The sequence below is a fragment of the Miniopterus schreibersii genome (assembly GCF_964146895.1).
Source record: "Miniopterus schreibersii genome assembly, chromosome: 2".
Taxonomy (NCBI): domain Eukaryota; kingdom Metazoa; phylum Chordata; class Mammalia; order Chiroptera; family Miniopteridae; genus Miniopterus; species Miniopterus schreibersii.
The window spans coordinates 39,032,038-39,056,431 of NC_138102.1; the positions used below are offsets into that span (position 1 = coordinate 39,032,038).

Below are 24,394 nucleotides of genomic sequence, written 5' to 3' on the forward strand. Positions count from 1 at the left end.
ATGCAACCACGCCAAGATTTGGAAGAGAATATTTCAGGCAGAAAAAAATGGTAAGTGCAAAGGCTCAGAGGCAGTGATATAAATTAGGTTATTCTTAATGATGAGGCTGGGGCATGGTGGGAGGGAGAATGGTACAAAATGAGATCAGAGAGAGAGGCAGGGACCAGATCACATGGGGCCTTGTAGAACATGGTAACGGGCACGGATCACTTTTTTGTGAGTGCAATGAGAAGCAAGTATAATTTCTAATAGGGATACAGTAACTTAAAAAAAAGGCACGTTAGCACAAAGAATTCTATCATCCAGCTTTGCTTTGCAGAGAATGGGCTTTGTGAGCAAGGCCACTTTTTCCACGACTCCGAGCCTCCTGGCATTCTACGTCAATGAGTCCTACAGCACAGGCCACACGATGCACTTCCAGTTGTGCAGGAGCGGATCTCCAAGTGCGAAGCAGCGATGTTACCTAGAGAACTACTGAAGAGTTCAGGCCAGTGTGCTCTACACTAGTTTTCATCTCTCACAGAAAAACCAGTCTTGTTAATTTAGTTTCAATTCATGAATTCACGTTGAAACAAAAAGTGGTATTACCTCTTCAGATCTGGTTTCAAACTGACTGGCTGTCACATCAATTCTCAAAAACCCAGCCGGTGTGCCTCAGTGGTTGAGCATCGACCCATGAACCAGGAGGTCACAGTTTGATTCCCAGTCAGGGCACATGCCCAGGTTGCAGGCTCGATCCCCAGTAGGGGGCGTGCAGGAGGCAGCTGATCAATGACTCTCATCATTGATACTTCTATCTCTCCCTCTCCCTTCCTCTCTCTGAAATCAATAAAAACATATTTTAAAATAAAAAGCAAACAAAAAAACCGCAAAGATTTGTCACCACTAAGTTACTCAAAGAGAATGTTTCACAAATAATTTCAGATTTTCAAAGAATTTCCAGAGAATACGCATAGCCTCCTAAGGGAAATATATGGAAGGGCTCAATGTCCATGTTAACATATAGGTCCTACTCTCATATATTCAAATTGGCCTTAGACATGCATATCTTCTATTTTCATTGGACTTGGCTTACTTTACTTGAAATCATGAAAAACTTCCCTAAAGCAAGCTCTTCTGCCTGTATTATCTCTCCCTGCTAGCAATGCCATCTGGCTGAAAGCCAAGGTTCAAATACTAAAGTATGCCGAAGTGCATACTTAATTAAGTAGGAGTTAATATTATTATACATATCAATAAAAATAAACATCTTCTATACTTTTCTAAAGAAAAACAAGAAACAAAAAACCCAAGATGTGTCTTTTAAAAAGAGAGCTCTGGACAGATTGTTCATCTTCTTTAAAAAAAAAAAAAGTAAAAACAGATTTTAAAAAAGTATTATTTGACAGAGAAAGAAAATAGAAGTTTTGATCTTTAATTAGTTTGCAGTATACACTCATCTTTCTGTAATCTGTAATGACATTTCTCCATGTAAACATTCAGAAAAAGAGGAATGCTATGCCATGACTTATGAACTATAAATTTGAGTTCTGATTACTAAACTTTATTATCACTTTTATACATTAATTATGAACAATTGTTTTACTTCATTTAACAATGGCTCTTGAATAACAAAATAAATTATCAGCAAATTCAACCATAAATTAAAAAATAAAGTAAAAAACACCTGTTGAAGTTTCATAAATGCAAGCACGGTAATATTTTTCGTATGTCCTGGTTACAGTTTCTATGTTCTTTGTGTAAGGTAACATAAAGATTATTCCCTTCCATTGTTGCAAGTCCACAAAATTTATGAAAAGGCTTCACTATGCTTTTTTCCAGCTTAATTAACTTGCGCTTCAGTTGAACACAACAGACAATAACTGGTGTTATTAGTGAGATGTGGTAAAAGAAAAGGTCATGACCGCTCAGCAGATCATGTAAACCTAAAACATACCCTAGACTTTCTAGTCTCGACCTGCAGTTCTCATTATTAAATACTTTAGAAAGAACTATTCGAGATGACTTCATGAGCAGGCTGAATTTTGTCACTTTGCTACTTTACTAGTCACAAACGCATATATTTTTGCCTTTAAGATGAAACAATACTATTCATTTTCAATGAGACCAGGTGAAAGGGAAAAACAAAAATGCAGTCATAGATATTTTTAAGTTGCACTATATTATTTTAACTATTTAATTAAAAAGTTTCATTACCAGGTCAGTGCACCATTTCTTATTTTGTATTTTTTATCTTCGCCCGAGGCTATGAGACAGAAACATGGACTGGGGGTTGAACTTGCAACCATCTGTGTGTACGGGACAGTGCTCCAACCAATCGAGCCACCTGGCCAGGGCAAGCGCACTATTTATTTCTTGCTTAAAAATGTAATGCCTTTGAAAGCAGATTAAAAAAAATTTAAAAAATAAGCCAGAGGTAAAAATGAAAAGACTTAAACGCTTGACAAACAGAAACAGAACACTTTCCAATCAGTGACTATTAACGGAACCCTCACTTTACACGGGAGGTTTAACCACCATTTAGCAATTCTTCAAACAGGCACTTGATAGAGTATTTTTCAGCTATTATCCTCAATATTGGGGCATCACATACACAAAAAAATATGGCTTTATTACAAAGGATTCAAGATGGCAACTACTTAGAATCCACTGCCAATGAGGATTATAACAAATCCAGTGAGTATTTTGTTTTTCAATTATTCATAGAAAATTTAATCCTGATTAAGTATCCTTGGGCAGGAATTCATGGTTAGTTGATGACTGAAACCAACATTTATGTGAAATGCTTCTGTTAATTTAATCTGTGTATATGGCTTAATTATGATTGGGGCTTCAACGTAAGAGAAATAAATTATATAAGGATTAAAATTTTAGTGCCTTATCACACAGTACTTTTTCCTTCTTTCTTTTTAAACATGTAGACCTGCTTGTCCCTTCACCTAAATGCTCAGACTTTAAAACTCTTTGTCCTTAAAACGCATGTAATGTATCTGATTTTATTTTTCATAAATTATCTGTCAAAAATCTTTTGCTAATTAAGCTAAAACCTGAATTAGAGCCAAAGTGATAGAAGGGAGAAAAACTCCATCTACAAATAAACAAAAGCTTATTCATTTAACTATGAATATACTTTATATTTATTTTCTGAAGTAATTCATTTTCAATTCGTTTAAACTCCAATATAAAATGCATTTTCCTTAAAGCATAAAAAAGCAGTTTTTAATCAGTGTACTACACTGATTTTGTAACTGGACTTAGTTCAGATATGTATAAGCAAGTAATCATTCAACTGATTACTTTTTTATAAGACTAACAAACCTGAGTTAACTATCGACATCAGATGAGGCATTTTAAGTGGTGACTCTCTTACTGAAATTTCATATAATTCTTTTCCATCTTCATTTCCACATGGAAATTGTATAAATCACCTTATAACAACACTCTTCAAAGTTTATTAGTATTTTTCAAAACATTTCATTTATTACCTTTTTTAGTTTTGGTACTGCTTAAATGCAGTTGTATAAATAACATGCTCTGCTTTCTATGTTCAATTTTTCATACCAAAAGTATGAAAAAAAAGTCAGTGTCTTTGGATCCTTATTGCACTCTGTTCAATTCACTTTTCCTTTAAAGAAAATCAAGTATCAGAAGTGAGGCCGACTTTTGTGTCCAGAGGATATGGTCAGTGGCAGAGTTACTGAGGAAAGTGAAGACACCTCCCAGTACAGACTGTGGGACAGAAAGAGTCTGTAGAGAACCACCATGGAAACAGACTGGCAAAGGATAACACCTATTGTAATGACCTGGAAAGAAGAGGAAGAGAATGCTTTTACTGCATGGGGAACAGAGAAAGGAAATTCACCTTACCACAAACTTACATGTACTTTATATACATACATACGGGATAGGGCAAAAGTAGGTTTACAGTTGTTCACCTGGGAAATAATACAATAATTGATAAGTAATAAGAATAAGCCGTGTGCTTTGTGTCCTCCTACTTTTGCCCCACCCTGTATATATACACAACTATCCTCCAGATTTACCATGGGTACACCTTATCAAATACATTTTCAATAGGAAACTGTGACTGATGTTCAGAACTGTAACTGTTCAAAGGTAAAATTCCTTTAACAGTTTAGACACCAAAATAAGACACAAAAGAATAATTTGCTACGCCATTCTCTCCTTACGGTGCACGCATTACAGAAAGTAATGAGAAAAGCCAGGTTCCTGGCTAATCCAGTAATAGGAATAAACATGCTCCTGAATCTTGAAGAGTACTCTCAAAGTCCTTTCTAAATCCTCCAGTCACTTCTCTACCTCTGTAGACTACCATCCTATCTATTTACCCTTTCTAAATACCCCAGACTCACTTATGAGTTCAAGCACATACTCCACCGCTTGTGAAGGGCTCCTGGCAGAACTCCACACTGAAACGATGGGGCTGTTCGCCTAACAAGGTAGGTGTCAATGCAATGAAAATGTGGCATACCTGAAAGTGGCACCAGTCTGCAGCCTGTTAAAGCAGCAAGACTGGTTTTTATAGATCTATTTTGATTTTTACTATTACACAGCAAAACATTTGTCATTTTTTTCCTTAACAAAGATGTGTTATGAATTCTCTAATTTACAAATGGCATTATGAAATAGGCTAAAATATGAATAACAAAGCTATTTTCCATCATTTTGCTTATCAACTAAACTTAAAATTTTGTCTTTTATATTTAAACTTCTAAATTACATGCTCCCCAGTTCGATATTTTGTTTGAAAGTTTCATTTTGAAGAACTCAGGAGCCTCTGAAAGGAAAAGCAGGCCCCATGAAGACGACCACAAACTGTTTTGACCACGCATATTACTCACCTTATCTCTTTGGTAGTCATTAAACATCAAGGATATGAATGCAAGAACTGGGTGGCACAAAAACCACAAGACACAGCCCTGAAACAAATGAAAAATAAGTCCAATAAGTGCAGCTACATCTTTATTTTCAGAATGTAAAATATAAAACACAGGAGGCATATTTAAAAGGTCTTGATTGATCTCAACTGGACTTTAGAGGACTTGCAATAAAAATGTAGAAATAAATTTGCTATTGCTATGACATTAATATTTTGTTTCTAATCAAATGGGTATTTTCTAGAGTATCTAAAATCTTAAATCTTTCACATTTGCACATTTTTATATACTGCAAATATATTAAGTAACAAATCATTAATTGAGAAAACCAAGGTACAGATGTGTAATATTTCTGTAAAAAAATAAGAACATACATTCGTATTTGTGTGTGTGTATACACACACACACACACACAAAGAAATTCTGAAAGAATACACAAGAAAGTGTTAGTGGTTACCTGTTTGAGGGTTGTTAGTACAGAACAGAGTGGAACTGGGCAAGTAAGAATGGGAAACTTTTTAACATTATACTTTTCAAAGATCTCTTTTCTATTTTCCCTAAAACCAGGGAAACATATTCTTTTCCAAAATTAAATATGAAATAAAATAATAAGTTAAAAAATAGTAGCTATTGAGATGCTTAGTATATTGAAGATAAGGAAAAAAATAATGTAGAAAAATGTGTTTAGTATGATACTATTTATATAAAAATGGAGGGAAATACATAGGAATGCATTATTAAAAATTCTCTGGAAGGATAAATTAAAACAGCAGTGATTATAGGAGGAGGTGATAACCAAGTCAATGAAAGAGAGGTAAGAAACATGTTTTGCTACTCTTTAAATACTTTTGAATGTTTGAACCCATTCAAAAAGTTAAATTATAACATAAAAATAATTTTTTTAAGTTCAAGGAAAAAGTTTGATACTGTTTTAAACATAACTCAAGCCCTTGCTGGTGTGGCTCAGTGGTTAGAGTGTAGGCCCACAGACTGAAGTGTCCTGGGTTCAACTGCAGCCGAGGGCACATACTTCGGTTGCAAGCTCAATCCCCGGCCCTGGTCGGGGTGCGTGCAGGAGGCAACCAATTGATGTTTCTCCCTCCCTCCCTCCCTCCCTCCCTCCCTCCCTCCCTCCCTCCCTCCCTCCCTCCCTCCCTCCCTCCCTCCCTCCCTCCCTCCCTCCCTCCCTCCCTCCCTCCCCCCGCCCCTCTTTCTCTCTCCCCTCTTCCACTCTCTCTGAAAAGCAATGGAAAAAAATCCTCAGGTGAGGGTTAAAAAATAAACAAACATAACTCAAAAGAAGAAATTTAGTTTCTCAACACCTTAAATATATACCCACTTTTCAAACAATAAGCACTGCTATCCCTATAAAAAATTTGAAAGTGAAATGGCCTTTTCTTGACTATTTGTTACTCAGAAGCCTGAAAGGGTTTCTAGGGCTGCAGCAGCAGCTTAAAGATGCTCTACACTAGGAATAAAGGAGGAACTTGGCCGTTCTTCCACCACTGCTCCGACTCCTGAGGCCCTGTGGAGCGGGATGGGCTGCTTTTTAAAGTTGCCAAGATTAAGAAATACGGAGTCTCTCGATAGGACAGAAAAACATAACCTAGGGAGGGAGGCTTGCAGTGTTACTGCCCCAACCTCTCTCCTGATCTTTTATTAAATGGGTATAGAAAAAAAATCAAATTTGCTTTTAGATTTCACTGCCATAAGAAGGACAGAGAAGGGGGAATAAAGTGAACATCTGATATGGAGGCAGTGAAATGGCTAAAACATAACATGTACTCAGCCTCCTGGTTTTGTCTGCTTATGCTGACAGACAGGTCCTCAGAGTCCGTTTTAAACACTACACAATTCTGACAAACAGTATCTAGCAAGTCAATTAACAACTGTTTTTCCCCTTGAGGAATGTAAACTGTTTTCGAATTTAAAATTTTTTAAAAATTTTGATACTACAGAAAAATGTAAAATCTCTATTGGTAAAGAAATCATGAACCAGATAAAACTGAACTGCCAAAAATTACAAGGAAACCACTGTTCTACGGGTTCTGTAAAATGAGGATACTATCACCCACATCTCATAGGTTGTGGAGATTAAATGAGCTGAAGAGCAAAAAGGGCTTACAGTAGTGCCTGGCACGTAATAAACGTTTAATAAATGTTGACATGTGGTTGCCTATATACTTCCTAAAAAAGCAGAACAAAGCTGGTAATCAGAAGAAACCATTTTTTAACCAAACCCATACTTTGGCAAACGTGGTGTAGAACTCCCTTTTCAGTGTGCTTCTCTCCACTGTGACGATCTGGTAGAGCCCACAGCCTAATGACAGTGCTAGGCAAATTCTTAAAATGACTAGGAGGATCCCTGCTAAGTTGTTGTGTGAATAGTAGCTGTGAGGACTGGTCTCTTCGAACTGTTCCCAAAGTAGCAAAATACTCTGCAAAACAAACAATACATTTAGAGAAAAAAAAGCATACCTTGTCTGAGTTGTTGTTGAGTAACAGGGCCATGTCTAATGCATTCTTCACAAATGCTCACATATAATCTAGGGTAGTGTCAAAATCTCAATTCTTAATGTGTATTTGTCCATGATAATCAATTTAAATTACAATGAAATAATAAAAAATAAATATTTAAAAAGCTATTGAGAAATGAGAATTTAACCTGATATTAATACTACTCTCCACAAATCCTGAATGAAAAACATTAAGTTGGTAGAATCTTGCCCTTATTTTAGTCACTCCTAATTCAGTTCTTTCTCATTAGTCCTCCCTTCCCAGCATTATCTCCTTTCTAAATATTACTATCTGTGATATAGTCTCTTTCTAAAATCAATCATGTAGTGCCCCAGCCAGTTCGGCTCAGTGTTTAGAGTGTTGGCCCTCGGACTGAAGGGCCCTGGGTTTAATTCCAGCCAAGGGCATGTACATCGATTATAGGCTCAATCCTTGGCGCAGGTCAGGGCAGAGCCCAGTCAGGGAGCATGCAGGAGGCAACCAATCGATGTCTCTCTCTCACATTGATGTTCCCCTCTCTCTCTCTCCCCACCTTTCCTCCCTTCCACTCTCTCTGAAAAGCAATGGAAAAATATCCTTGGGTTAGGATTTAAAAAAATCAGAAAACCCCCAAAACCCTTAGATTATAATGTCCTTTACAGAGCCCAGTTGTATATTTCATATTCATCTACAGCCAATGATGGTTACAAACTCAGTACAAATTTTTATGTTTGTAGCATTCCAATCTGGGTTTTTATAAATCCATTGCATACAGGCATATGGAGATCCTAGAATAATGTCTGTACCATTGCTATAGACAGAAAAAAAGGCATAGAGGACCTTTCTAAAAGACCAAATTTGTTTTTGTAATTGTTTTCAAAACCAAGATCCCATTCTTTTTTTATTCTACATTTTGCTTTTTAACTGATCTCAGATATTCATTTGAATTATTTCATGTATAAAGTAGAACTGGACCTGCCCAGCCAGGCATGGCTCAGCAGTTGATGAGCATCGACCTAGGATCCAGGAGGTCGGGATTTGATTCCCAGTCAGGGCACATGCCCGGGTTGCGGGCTGCAGCCAATCAATGACTCTCTCTCTGAAATCAATAAAGACATATTTAAAAAAAAAAAAAAAAAGTAGAACTGGACCTAAAGATCCTTGCCAATGAATGAATCTCAAATTCACCGATTCACTCCTTTAATGTTGAGTACTTACTATGTGTTAGAAAATATGAAAGAAACTATTAAGTAAAAAATAAGAATCTAACCTAATATTAAACATATTGCACTTGAATAAGCTGATAGGAGGCTCAAATTCAGGTAAACTACAATTAAATTTGGCACTAAGATGATTAAAAGGTTATCTGATCTATCACTCTTTAAATTCATACTTTAAAATGACACAAAGTACTTATGGGTTCTGGGTTTCAATTTTGAAATGAGAGACATTAAATTTGCACTTCTGACTATTGAAAAGTAGAACACTGGATGTCAATACTCACCTGTGTTATGACAATGAACACAGCAATACCAGTGGATGCAGGAGTAGAATCCCACTGAAGAGGTCTGCTTTGAGACTTCTTCATTCTGACTATTGTCCAGCCCATGCATAGACTCAGAAGTAGGTATAACATTTGAATTTGGGAAGCGATGTCAAAAACTAATCCGGAAATGAAAACCAAAGTCAACCAAGCTTTCATAATACAAACAATATACTCCTTTTGAGTTGAGAATATAATTAGTTTTTAACCACAAAAAGATAGGCATTTTCAAAGAGAACTGACAAAATTCAATAATAAGAATTATTCATCTGTAACAATTCTAAAGAAGTAAAATTCTGCCATTAAATTTGTAAACATTTATGAGAATAGTTAAAACAATGGCAGTACTCCTATTTTAACATATATATACATATATACGAATACCCATAACACATAAAACTTTCAGTCTCTTTGTTTCCCATTTTTCTTAGCTTCTCTAAGTATATAATCCTGTTTATATCTCACCGATTATTAGAAGAAACAAATTTTAAATATAATTTCTGACATGTAAAGAATACTGCTGCCTTCATTTCTCAGTTGCTAATTGTTTTTGATGGCTGAACTACAATGTGAAGAATATTTTCTAAAATTATTAATAAGAAATAGAATGACAATAAAACGCATAGCTGTAGTAACATCCAATTATGTTTACTTTAGTGTCAGAGTCCCAAGGACAAATGAAATACTCCATGCATTAGTGTGATGTGCCACCAGGTGGCCATCACTTACACTGCAGGGGAAGCCTGCTGCTTTAAAAATGATGCAACAGAACCTCCTGCATCCAGCTCAGTGCTACAAGAAAACAGTAACAATCTATAAATACTTCAAGTACCATGCATATTTACTTTAGAAAAATAGTATTTATTGATTTTAAAAAGATTATCACTTTCTCATCACAGTGCATTTTAATCTGGATTTTAGAATAAACGTGATCACAATTTAACAAAATAAAACTTTTTCAAATTGCCATCCATAACTTTGAGGTCTATAACTTTTACTTCTTTTACATAAAGATATTCTTGGAGAAACAAACAAAACTAGCTATAGTTTAACACTTATATTTAATAGTTACAAGCCAAAAAACTATTAGTACACTTTTTCATATCTATTTTGACATATTTCCCCCCTACTCTGCCATTCAAATTAAAAATGGATACTCTACATTTATGCTTATATATTTGTAATAATGAATTCTGATAACAAACTGTCACTACATTTGAATGTTATAAAATCTCATGGCCCTTCAGATCAAGCACAATTTTCTTTCATCATAAATTTTAAATGTAATGCCAATTATTTTTATTAAACATTTCACAAATACATGTTCATTTACTTAAAGAAGTTATAGCCAAAGAAATATTCCTACTTAAGTTGCTAATTTGCAAAAACAAATATCTGGGGGAAAAAACACCTGATTTTCTGGTTCCTTTCTTTATATACTAAGTAATGCACATATTGATATAATACTATAACTTTGAGGATAGTTAGCTAAAATACACAGATCACACAAAAATCCCATTCTGTGGGATTTGATTAAAAATCTTGAAATTTTAATCATTTAACTAACCAAGCTTGTTGTCAGAACAACCAAAATGAAAATTGATTTACTGCACTTTTAGTAAAAAGATTTTTACTTTTTACAGTGAAGATGCCAGACAGACTAATATACTGTTTTGTATACAGCAGACACAAACATTTTCAAAAGTTCTTGAGTTTTGTAATAGCTTTACCATTGATGGGTTTCTATGTGTTTTGTCACTTTGGGTCTCAATTTCTTCATCTAAAATGCGTAAGCTAAATTATTTCTAAGATCTATCCAGCTTTAAAATATTCTATGATTCTATTAAACATTCTGAGTCATCTAAGAGAAAAGACTGGAAGAAACCAGGGCTCTAGATAATGTTAAAAAAAGAGAAGCAACTCTTGTTCATGTCCAAGAGGGGAACAGTACACATTCTCTTGACAAGAAAAATGAAAGGTTCTAGAAGTTTTAGAATCTTAAAATAGGAAGCAAGATCAGGAGAAGTGGGTCTGAGATGATTACCATTAAAGATACCCTATAAAAGAGTGATGAGACTTAAAGAGAAATATGGAAGTAAAAGGAAAAGTGAATTCTAGAATGGTTTCATACTCAGAATCTGCCTTTTTTTTTTTTAGAGCAAATCATAACTAGTTTTCCAGGACTGAGAAAGGCATATGACCTGATGTATGAAGTTCTCTTTAAAAAGTCATGATTATAGAAACTTCTAAATACTCTTTCCCATCATGTTTAACTGAAAAATTACTTCAAAAGAGTTCCTCTCAAAAATAAAAAACCAAAAAACCAAAAGCTGTGAGGTGAGCTCAGTACTCTATGGCTCTGGGTCAGAGTAGAGGAAAAAGAGAAAAGAAAAAGGTTAAAGATAGAAAAAAAACTTTCAGCTTGGGGTCAGAAAACTTGGGTCAGCGTCTTGGCTCTACCACTCAATAGCTGACTGACATCTGGAAATATGCCTCATGCCACTGAGCTGATTCTTTTTAAAATATACATACATAACTTTATTGATTTCAGAGAGAAAAAGGGAGAGGGAAAGAGAGATAAAAACATTAATGATGAGAGTCACTGATGGGCTGCCTCCTGCACACCCCCTATTGGGGATCGAGCCCACAACCTGGGCATGTGCCCTGACAGGGGATCGAACGCTGAGCCACCCCAGCCAGGCTGAGCTCTGATTCTTTATCTGCAACAGGGATAAGCAAACCTATACTTCACTGAGGTTTTATTGAGGCTAAAAATGGAAGAAGGCATATAAATATGCTCTAAAAACAATGAAGAGCTACACGTTACCTATTATTAAGAGGAAACTAAATAGGATATATGAGAACTAAAGCCATAGCCCTGTTTTCAGTCATGCTAAATTCTAACCAACCCTGAATAGAAAAATTGTATTAGGACAGAAATAATTTACAAAAAAGAAAAACAAACAAGAAGCAGATAGCAAATTTACATGTTTTAAAAAAGGCTCAGAAAGATACTCACATTCTGCCAAACTTCCCATAAAAGGAACCCCTACTCCATCTTTGGAGTACCTGAGGAATTGAAGAGGAGAGTATCAGTGTTAATTACAAATGTGAAAAAATTGTTTATAATCAAATCAAGCAAAATTTTGGTGGACTAATTAGGATTAATTAGACGTAATGATGAACACAGTTTTAGTGGTTGTGAGTTACCTGGAGAAATGAATGTAATTAGCTAAAGCTGAACCAGCTTGTAACAGCAATGCAGTTGTCAGAACCTTTAAAATCATGTGCATGGGTCCTCCTTTATTAATAGCCTGCCACAATGATTGAGCATAAATGCAAGCAATCACAAAGTACACTAGGACTAGGAGGAAAAAGAACTCATGTAATCCTGTGAAGAGAAGAAAGGAGTTTGCTTCAGTAAAACAAGCCAGTTATAGTGTTGGGTTGCTTTCAAATCTTCCTGTAAATATACTTCTAGAACTTGTTTTTTAACTGAAGTTATAGCATTCACTTTTATAAGAGAGAGAGGGGAAAAAAAGAAAATCACTGAAATTTACAAATTTCATACTTTTGGACAGTTTTAACTATAAGGCAGATTAAACTAAACTGGTTAAAGTCATCCTATTAAAAAACATAGTGGTCAAGGAATAAGCCCAAAGACTACCTATAAGATCATAGTTTTGTTCAAAAACAGTGAATTAAAACAGTGATTTCAGCATTGTTAGATATACTTTTTACCCCCAAAGTGGACTTCTTTTGTAAGACACTTAGAACCATTTACTCAGTCAACATTAGTAAAATATACCTTGACAACGGGTCTCAAAGTGTGATCCCTGGGCCAGTAGCAGTAGCATTACTAGAAAATTTGTTAGAAATGAAAATTCCTGAGCCTCACCCCAGATCTACTGAATCAAACACTCTGGGCACAGGTCCCAGTAATCTGTTTTAATAAACCCTTCAGGTGATTATGATTGCAGCTAAAGTGTAAGAAACACGCTCTGGAATTACCATCACCTTAAATTTCCATTTGGACAAAGCTTCAAAATGCCTGTCATGACCAGAGACCCCTTCTGAAGTAAACTGTCTTCAGCTCTTGTCAAAGAGGAAATCCTACGGTGACCATGTGACTCCACAGTTAACTCGAACTATAACACCTGACTAAATGGCTACTAACCCAAAGACTAGCCACTGGCCAAAAACAGCATAACCTGGTTCTCAAAAATAAGTTAGGCTAATCATATTCTCTTGGGAAATCAAACCACAAAATATGGAAAGGATTAGGCAACAGAAATTGAAGTTAAAGGGGCTGATATTGGGATAGGCCAAAGGAGTCAACCCAGGCCATGATAAAATAAAAATTTTGAGTCAGGGCAAGTGCCCGGGTTGCGGGCTCGATCCTCAGTCAAGGGCACACAGGAGGCAGCCGATCAATGACCATTCTCTCATCATTGATGTTTCTATCTCTCGCTCTCCCTTCCTTGCTCTGAAATCAATAAAGACCTATATAAATAAATAAATAAATAAATAAATAAATAAATAAATAAATAAATAAAAATTTTGAGTACACTGAAATTTTGAATGAGCAAAGGGAGCTGGTTGGTAAAGACAAGAACAAAGTAAATGTGCAGATTTCATATTAAAAATGGTGCCAGTCATTAAGTGGCCTCTAGCTTCTACTAGTAGCCTTTCAGTAAAGTCTTCCTGCATCCTCATGATAAATCCCCCCCACCCTTTTTCTGCACTACCTGGAGTATTTTGACTGTGTCTTCACTTTTCAGAAACTTCAGAAAGTTTTTATAATAAACCAGAAGGCTAACTTTGAGTTTAATAGCTTACACTTACTTGGTCACACCTAAAGCTAGCCTTTAATATTAGAGCTTTTATATTCTATCTAAATAACACTAGACTACAGTGACAGTGGATATGAACAGAGCTGTCTCGACTGACTTTGTGGATAAACAGTCTAAACTGCAATCACTTCTATTCCAATTGTGAATACTGAACCTGCTCTGATTCTCATGTGGTAAACTCTAACCAAGAGAGAAGGGAATATTTCCATTAAATGGAAAATGATTTTAGAAAAGCAATCCAGATACTAATAGTAGAAAAAAGAGTCAATAAACAGTTCAGTCTCAATTATGGTTTTGACATGGTTAGGAGGAAAAAGAGAGAGAGAGATAAGAAGTATTTCAGCCACTGGGTGTCTCTCCTGCTCTATGTACATAGATGTCGATAGTCCACTCTCTAGTCCAGGTGAAAAGGCATGTTTAATCTTCAGGAAGAAAAGATCAAACAACAGAAAAGGTATGTTTTCTTATAAAATTCCTTACATAGAAAAAGTATTCCAGCTTTAAAAATAATGGGACAATAAACCTGGGATTGTTATAGTAATGGAACAAGACGGGAAATATGCTGAATATATTATGTCAGTAAAATTCTTTTTGCTAGCTTGTGCTTTAAATCCTGGTTTTTATCTTTCCTTCTTAGTATAAAGAATTAAACATGGCATTCTATTTAAAGTTTTATTTATTTATAATTCTTTAAAGAATATCCATTACAAGGTAAAGATTTTAGACTCCATTAGGTTACAAATCCACCATGAAAAGAAAATCCTCAGATGATTTACTGAGTAATCAGAATAGTATAGGAGAGGGAGGAACTTCTGAAAATAAGACATGTCACCAGCAAAAAAGTGTTTTAAGGTTATTTAGTGTTAAGTACATCTTTCAGAAAAAGCTATCATTTATAACTAACAAATTATTTCACTGAGGTAATATATTAAATACCTTGAACTAGGTCATTTGTCCTATATTTAGTTCATTGAATTTTGCACAAATTATTTTTACCATGACCCTGTCCACAAGACACTTTAAAGATAAACAATAGGTTCTGCATGCAGTACTCTTTTAAATAAATCGCCTCTAGAAAAAGTCTTTTTCTCTCTTCAGCTATCAATTTACTTTTGTTCTATCACCATCCTTCACAAGAAAGCAATCTATGTCCACTTTGAAATTAAAATCTAATTTTAAAACAGATGGATACTAGGTATTAAATTTTACCTATACAAAAAAAAGAAGAAAAATACTCTTAAATGAGCATGAAACAAGTGCCAAACTCTTATGTTACTAGGAAATACACAGATTTTAAGGCAAGCTTAATGGGAAGAAGCACTGGCAAAATTCAGTAGTAAGAAAACTTACAGGACAGCTTCAAAAAATTCAGCTCCAGCTAAATGAGAGATGGGAGAAAAAAAGGGTAAGAGAAGGGGTGTCACTGGGTCACAGGCAGCACCTGGAACACTCTTGCTTGCCATCTCGGAGCCCCAATGTCCATCACCCTCAAATGTTTCAAGATATATCCTAATTAGCCTAACCAATCAGAGAAACTCCAATTCTCTTGCCAATAAGAGGTAAGCCTAACCCTTTACTTTGACACAATGGTATACTCCTATTTTCTTTCTGACTACTTCACTTACATTTCTCTCATGATGTTGTATAGCACGGGCACATGACCCAGTTCTGGCCAATGGAATGTGATGAGGGAGCCTCAGGGAAAGGTTTTCTTGCTTTCAAAAAAGTTACTGAATTTTGCCATCAATCATCCCTCAGTATCCAAGGGGGATTGGTTCTAGGACCCACTGTGGATACCAAAATCCACTGATACTCAATCCCTTATATAAAATGGCACACTAACAAAGTGTGAGGTGAGCAACGCTCAAACAATAGCTGGAGAGAGGCTAAGGGTGACTGAAAATGGCCAGAGGCCACAACTGGGTCTGTCTACACATCACTTCATTTGGGTGGGGGGGGGAGGATTCAGCACAGTGCTTGGCACATGGCAAATTCAAATTTTGCTTTTTGGAACTTTCTGGGATTGCCTTTTTAATATTTGGTGCGGAGCTCACAGATACAGAAGGCCAACTGTATCTAGATGTGATGCCAAGAACTGCTGCCGTAACTGTGAACAGGAGGGAGCTAGCCTAAAGACAAGCTGACAGTCACAGGAGAGCAGGGTAGAGAGATGCTGAATAAATCACCCTGAAAAACCCTTGAAAATTCTTGTTATGTAAGATAATTAATTTCCTTATCATCTATACCATTTGCATTAGTGTTTTCTGTTACTTTAAGCCAAAAACATTTCAACATATTATCAGCAACATGTTGGTTACCAGAACTAAATGGGATACCTAACCCATAATCTGTTGGGATAATAGAGGAAAAAAGGAACGAGAGAAAAGAATGAACATATCTGGAATCTTAAAAACAGTGAAATGGTGGATGTGACAGAGCCTATAATATTACTCCATTGAAAACCACTCTGTTTTAGTTAATAATGCTTTAACCCTCAGAATTCTAGGTACTTCTTTTGATCTCTAACAAGAGCACAAATACAGTTAACTGGGATTCTAATTTTTTTTAAGAAGCAGTTTTATTTTATTCTATCTTAAAGCATGATATTCCTATAGTATTTTGTCAAGCAAACTTGCCTTAGTTTTACTTATTTTTTCAATCTAGACCAAATCTGTAAAATATAGGATAAACCAAAGTCTGGTAGATATAAAACACATAATTGGTTTTAAAGAAAATAAATTGTAAAATTTAACCAAAATAACATGTAACATTAATTGCAGTTATTTCCACCAAGTTTATTCTAATTCACATTCTCAGGTACATGGTTTAACAGTCAATGCTCAATAAAAAGCATAGCAAATCAATTTTCCCTACTTAGGGAAGAAAATGAGAAAAATGAGCAAAAGTTTCTAAAATGAACTAATTGGGAATTATTCCCTGGAAACAAATTCCATTCCTAATGCTACAGAGTAGGAAAAATTCCTCTTAAGTCTCTACACCAACACATTACCAAAACAATGTGGGATATGGACTTTTCGATCAGTGGTACTGCACATTAAAATCAACTCTGGAGCTTTGACCAACTACAAATGCTTGGCTTCCACTCCAAAACTAAATCTATCTGAGTCTCTGGGGGATGGACATCTATTTTTTTTTAAAAGCTCTCCAAATGCATGCACAGTGATGGGTTAAGAACCACTGATTTAGACTTCAATGTAGAATTAACCACATTTTATGGCAATGCAAAAGTAATCATATTTTAAGGTCTTTAGGCATTTTAGTCAGTCAAATGATGTGATTCTTAAGAATTAAACCATATAACAAATCTGAATACTTCTGAGCACTCTGGTACTTTCTGATAACCAATCCCTACAGATTAGCTTTGCACAGAATCCCATGCTTAAGGAAAATAAATACTATAATGAGGTTTTGTCCCTCATTTAAATATTGATGAGATGACCAATGTAACTTTCCCCATACTAGCATTAAAAAAACAGATTTTAGACATAAGTATAAGCATCTAATCAATATCAGCCACAGGAGAATACTGATCAGAAGAAGTTAGGACTAAGAACTGAACCAGAATGGTTAGTGTGCACCTTAAAGAAAAAGCTAACCAAAATTCAGGATGTTGAAAACAATACTAGACAACATAGGCAAGGTTCAGGAAGAGCCAGGGTGAGTATGACTGACATTCAGTGGCTCATGAATGGCACAGGGCACATGTTTAATCACTTTATGGTCTATGGCAATGTTCATGTGTCAAATTGGAAATTCAGAGAGACAGGAAATGGGAGGTCGAATGAAGAGGCAAGAAAAGACGCATAAGGACACAGCAGCATCTAATGGATTCACACACTAAATAAAACCACCTCTTGAGCCAAAGGCCTACTCCTTGTAAGGCAGTAAGGGGAAGGACTGGACTCCACCATGAGGCAGGATAGAAAGAAGTTAGGGAAAAATCCTGACAAGTGGGATGAGGAAATAGGAGCACACATCCTCTCACCAGAGTCCCCAACTCCAGCCATAATCAAACAGAAAACAGTTAATGGCAGGATATCCCTGTGATCCTGGAAGTCACAACAATAAGGCCCTTCCTAACCAGAAGGCAGTCAGGATTTGGTGCCACAAAGCTCGAAGACAACCTCCCCCCCCCTTTGGAAACAAAATCCCAAGAACTAACTGACCACCCACACAACTCACTCTTGAGCTGGCCCTTTTCCACTTGGATGCATACTTTTCACTTTTTTCACAGTGGCATGGGCATCCCGGTCTCTTTCTTTTTCTCTACCTAAATAAAACTTACTTTATTCTCATTCTGATTTGTCTTTGAAATCTTTCCTGGGCAAGTCAAAGACCTGGAGGTTGCCTGACACTCGAAAGATCCAGGACTGTGCTGGGGCAGGGCCAGCCTGAGAAGTGGTCAGGTCACTACTAGAGGCAGGAGGATTTGCATGTATAGTGACTCTAGTAGAGCACTGCTTCCTGCTGAGCCTTGACCAATCCTAAAAATAAGTATCAGATGAAATAATGAAGCCTTGTCATTAAAAGGAACTTTAAAAACAATTTAGTCCGATCACCTATCCAATGCTGTTAGTAGACATGGGTTTCATCAATGCCTTTCCAAAGTATGAAAAATAAATGCGAACATCTTTTAGAAACATAGAAGAAATAGTAGCATTGACCTAACTTCCAGTAATAATAATGTACAATTGTTGGTGTAAGTAGCTAGATATTACTAAGGAAGGAAGCAAAGGGAATCAGACATCAAGTCTAATAAACTAGAGAGCTGACTGAATCAGACCATAAGCCTGCTTCATTAAGATGCCACAGCTTCCCACACTACCCAGGGGGCCGCTGCCTCCTCTGGCCTCAGGACCTAATCCCTGAAGCAGGCAGGAATTATAGTTACTGGTTATTAGCCAGATTACTGAGAGAGAGACAGAACAGCAGGAGAAATTCCTTTGCTGGGCACAAGCCCAGTAGAAGCCAAGACGGCACTGGGGGAGCTAGGCACCTGTGCAGCAGAAGCAGAGAGGTCCCTCCACTTTGAGGCATGTGCAGTAAGAACTTAGCACCCACAAAGGGCAGAGCCTACCTGGGAGAAGGAGCAGACTGGATTAGGAACACACAACCCGGAAGATCTAGGAAATGAACTGGTCATGGGGAGGACCTAGCAGAAGTCGGGGAAAGACTGGGAAGGTGATGGGTTAGTTTGAAAGGGCACCTGGTCCTTTGTAAGACCAGGCAGCATAATCAGCCTAACAAAGACAAGCTCTCTTCCTCTTGCTTCATAACATGCATTTGCCCCATGGGTTCCCTCATGGTTCCCACCCACATTCTCTCCCCATAGCAGCCGAGCAGCCAGCAGCTGTAGAACTCCAAGCACTGGCCTGGGCACAGCACCAGCCAAAGTGTAGCCAGGAACAGACTAAGCTAGCAGAACAAAGACAGGCTAAACTGGACTAAACTGTAGCATGGCAGAACAAAGACAGGCTAAACTGGACTAAACTGTAGCATGGCACAAAATTTTTGGACACTGGCCTTTGTTCTGGGCCTGACAGAGACAAGGCTGGACTTTTTCCACAGTGGGACTGATGGAGATGAGACCCCGAGAACCTGGGGGCTGTCTTCCATTTCAACCCCAGTAAATCTTACCACAACACCTCAAACTCCCATGGGTGGGTCCTCAGAAATGCTTTTCTCACGACTCCAAGAAAGAAAGGACCCCATTTCCACTGGCAACACAATGATTCAAACTACCATTAGTAGGACTGACTTAACTTCCAATAACAATCTACTAAGATCCAAACTACCATTAAGTGAAATTTAACCTTTGAGTTCATTTGCATTAAAAACCAACTTGAGTAGCTAACCCTTATATCATTTCCTTTACACAAAAAACTTTCAGAATTAACTATTTTAAAACATGTAGCATCTCACTTTGTCACTATATATATATTTTTCAGATCAAAAGATACTAAAAAAAAAGTTGATGTCTTCATACATTAAGTTACTTGTGACCTGTTGTCCATAACGCTTGCTCCTTGAGTTGCTTTTCTGTGGCAATTTGTATTTTGAACCAGTTTTGTATAATGCAGCTTCAACCTCTGTCCTTCCTCCACCCACTCTGACGGCCAATGAGATGTAATGGGTTTAAATTTTTCTCTAAGAATATCAACTCTTCCGAATGGGTAATGAACTCATGAATCCTTTTTTTTTGACAAACAGTCTGCAGATCTTAGTTTTCATTCTGACATGTTAATTTACAAATCTGTTAGGATACTTTATGGCATGTTTATCATGAATCACAAGAAGTCGTTCATTACTGTTTGGGCTACATATCTTACTGTAGTAGTGCTGTACATAGTCAACCTAAAATTCTGATGAAAAATTTAATGGGAGTACACCTAATTTTGGAAAGCATTATAAACTTTGATCATTCCTAAAATGGTTGCAAGCTCCAATAAAGACAATCCTTAAATCTGCTCAAACAACCTATTAAAAGGATAGTCATACAAAGTAGCACAGTTCCTAATCTCTATCGTGGAGTTTCCAATTTAGGTTACTCAAGTTATTAATATTTTTCTGTTTATAAAAATGCTAGTTTATTATTTTTGAAAGATTTAGAATATATAAGAGAAAATAAAACTATCCAAATTTCTACCACTCAACATATGGTAATAATTTGTTAATATTCTTGTACTTCTGTTTATTTTCTGCATTTTTTAACATACTTCAAATCATACAATATAAAATTTAGTGTTCTGCTTTTTTAACTTAATAGTATTGCTATTAAAATGCTATAAGAAGATTCATTTAATCATTTCCCTACTATTAGACACAAAAGTTTTTAGTTTTTAATACCCTAAAAACACAACATAAAATTTGAGAATAAATCTTTTTCTGTATTTAGGACATATATTTAAATGTATATTCTTACCAGATTCTCCAGCACTAAAATGATCAAGTGGATTCCCTTCAGCATCTGGGTTTAGTAGCATCATTTCAAATGGTATATCTTCCACCTGAGAATTCTCATTATCATCTTTGCACGTATACTTGTCTGCATAAAACACGTGCCATGTTTGTGGATACGGAATCTGGGACACTGTCAGATTATGTTCAGTCTGATTCATGGTCACTTTAAAGAGAAAGAAGACAGCACTTTCAAAGCAAAACTCTCATATGTATTCATTGTTTTAGGCATACAATCAATCTGAAGTTAGAATTCTCTTGTTTAATTCTTATAGGCTTAGAAAATCAAACCCTGTTGCAGTACTGGCATATGGTCTGTATATCATAAAGCAGAGAAAAATAAGGTATCTTAACCAAAGGAATAACTATAAAAGTACTACGAAACACCACAAATGAGAGAATGGTTTCTCTGAAACTCTGATATTTCATTTTAAATGTTTTCAAATTTTTCAAGTGGGTTAGTGATAAAAATTTTTTAAATTAAATATATTGGGGTGACATTGGTTAATAAGATTATACGGGTTCCAAGTGTACATTCCTATGATACATGGTTTGTATATTGCACTGTGGTAAAATATACAAAACACAAAAGTTACCATTTTGAACAATTTTTTTTATATGCTTTTTTAAAAAACTGATTTCAGAGGAAGGAAGAGGGAGAGAGAGATAGAAACATCATTGATGAAAGAGTCACTGATCGGCTGCCTCCTGCATTCCCCTACTGGGGATCCCCCGCCCACAGCCCGAGTATGTGTCCTAACCAGGAATCGAATCATGACCTCCAGGTTCATAGGTCGATGCTCAACCACTGAGCCACACTGGCTGGGCTGACCAATTTTTAAGTGTACAATTCTGTAGCATTAAGTAATTTTACAATGCTGTGTAATGATCACAGTGACATTTCTGAAAACTACTTATTTCAGTTAAATTTAAAATGGAGCGTTCAATTTAGAAAAAAAAAATCTAATAATTATGACTGACAAATACCTTTCAAAAGATTTTCCAAAATCTTTTTCTAATTGGCAAGTCTTAAAAAGGTACTACAAGTAGAAAAATAGAAATTATAAGAATATAAGAGTTATTACACTGGGTTTGGTCTATATAGTGGTAAGAGAAAGGGGACTCATGAATACTGGCATCACACAAAGCTGTACTTGAGTCCTGGCTCCAATACTTACCTTCTTTGTGACCCTGGGCAAATTACATAAGTAATGACACTCACTTTCTTCAGCTGTAAAACGAAGATACTTAGAGCAAAGAGCTGATGTAAGGACAAAGTCATATGAGTCACTTTGCATGGTATCTGTCACATAGTAGTTGCTGAATAAAGGTTAATTCTCCTTTCCCTTTCTTTAAAACAAGGTGGTTACACTTATAAGTGGTTCTCAAACCAGGGTAATCCTGTTTCCTTCTAGGGAATCTGAAAATGTGTAGGGACAGTTTTGTCACAATAGTTGAGAAAATATTTGGAGGGGGCTGTGCTAAGTCTCATGCAATCCAAGGTATAGTCTCACAAAAAAGACCTGTTCCTCCCCAAATGCCAAAAGTACCCTATTTGAGAAACACTAAATGATATCTAAGATCCCTTCTGGATTTAAAACTATGATTCTGACCTAAGAGGCACTCACTAACACTATCACAAAGTTATAGGAGAGTAGTGTCTCACACATTATGTACAATAAAAAGAGAAGAGTTAAAAGAGCAAGGCTTAGCCCTTGCTCTTACCAACATTATAACTCTTACCAACATTATAACTCAGCAAATAAATTAACCTCTCTAAATTTGTTTTTTGGTGGTACAATTAAGATACCTGCCCTAGCTAGCTCAGATTCTTGTGAGGAGCAAATAAGACAGTATATGAAAATCCTATGTAAAGAGTCTGATTTTGTACAAAGATGAGTATTCTTAAAATTTAAGATTATGATGGGCCTGATTCCCACTCTAGACTGCCCGCACAGCATGACAACTAATCTCGATCTATTTCTCAAATGAAGGAAAAAACTTTTTAATAAATAAAAGGCATGTTTTGGGCTAATTGGAAATTAGCATATGAAAGATATTTTAGAAGACATTATGAAATGATTCACTTTAAGAAATCTTAGGTATAACACAGTGTTGTGGTATGGAGAAGACTGTCCTTACTCTTATACAATGCAGGCTGAAATATGGTGGGTCGAACTGCTCATGACACCCACAGCTTATCTTCATATAGCTTAATTAAAAACAAAAATCACACATACAAGTACAAAGCAAATGTAACAAAATATTAACAATTACTGAATCCACACTTCCAACTTTTCTGTATGATTGAAAATTTTCCTAATAAAAAATTGGAAAAATGTTATTTATATAAGGCTGTCTTTATAAACAAGATACTGATGTATCTAGTCAGGATTAAAATTTTGAGGACTTGGACTTTACAACTGGGAATCTCATTAACAGCAGTTAAACTGGACAAGAAGACTTTATCGACAATACTATAGCACTGTTTTTTTGGCGATCTAAATTTAGCTGACATTTATGCCGTTTTTTTTTTTAGCTGTACAGCTGCTGGAAAAATGTAACCAAGACTCAAATTTCTGTTAAATATTTGAAAACCTTTAGTAAGAATTCAATATATAATCAATATGTGGCTCGAAAATAAGGTTTTTGAAATGTGCAGCTCACAATTACATAATTTAGATCTCATTACTTAAAGGCTCTGCTATGTTGCTGTTCTATCACTTACACTTTTTCTCTTAGATAAAACAATATAAAAATTAACCATTATATTTTCACCAATACACTTTTTAATGTTTCATTTTAAATTATGCAGATTTACATCATTAAAACAAGAGTGCTTCATAAAGTGCTACTGCCTTAACTTTTTGTCTTGTTGCCTTTTTCAGCAAGCCTGAGAAACAAATCTCTTGACAAACTGTGTATTGTTTTTGGGACAAAAGACTACAGCACAGCACACATATTCTATGCTGATGTAATTAGTACCTCAATTATCAGCAAAACTTGAATTGCAGAGGATGATGTTATATGGCTAATTGCTCAATCATATTATAAAAGGAAATGAATATTGTTAACAAAAATACACCGAATAATAATATACTAACAGCTTTAATGGACTTCTAAACATGCCAAATGTACAAAAGGAAATATATGCACATGATGTACAAAGACATTATTGAATATGTTTTATATATAAAATTATATTTAGCTCTTCTAATCTGATAGCAAATTACTCTTAATCTCCTTGTTAAATTGCTTTGCATAGAAACTTATTTTCAGTGCTTTGCAAATGTCTTCTTTGCTTGCTTTAAAAGCCTACAAAATATTTTATTACTATTTTTAAAGCTGATGTTTTATGACATTACTGAAAGAGAACAAAGGAAGACTGAAAAATAATTTCTCAAACATTCATGTGGGAGAATGTATACTCATAAGCGACATTTGACATTAGGGAATTTTTCAAAGCTGCTAGTCTTTTCATAGTTCATAGCAGCAGTAAGGTTTTACATAGGCATTAGGCATAGTTAATGAACTCATTACCAAGTAGGTGAAAGGCTATTAATTCTTAAAGTCTCATTAATGGCCAGGAAAATAAGAATTATTTCTACAAGGAATTATTTTAAAAT

General features: G+C 35.7%; 1 protein-coding gene across 1 annotated transcript in view; it reads right to left on the reverse strand.

Annotated features, from left to right (window-relative positions):
• Window positions 1–1,395: 1,395 nt before the first annotated feature.
• The window catches only part of GPR180 (G protein-coupled receptor 180), a 28,856-nt gene continuing 5,857 nt past the window's right edge, over window positions 1,396–24,394 (reverse strand). The window contains exons 3-9 of the mRNA XM_081127624.1: window positions 20,734–20,934; window positions 12,148–12,328; window positions 11,957–12,006; window positions 8,899–9,056; window positions 7,145–7,336; window positions 4,863–4,940; window positions 1,396–3,803 (exon numbers count right to left, since the gene is read on the reverse strand). Of these exons, the coding sequence (XP_080983750.1) occupies window positions 3,645–3,803; window positions 4,863–4,940; window positions 7,145–7,336; window positions 8,899–9,056; window positions 11,957–12,006; window positions 12,148–12,328; window positions 20,734–20,934 (1,019 nt within the window). The 3' untranslated portion in view covers window positions 1,396–3,644. The remainder of the gene's footprint in view (window positions 3,804–4,862; window positions 4,941–7,144; window positions 7,337–8,898; window positions 9,057–11,956; window positions 12,007–12,147; window positions 12,329–20,733; window positions 20,935–24,394) is intronic.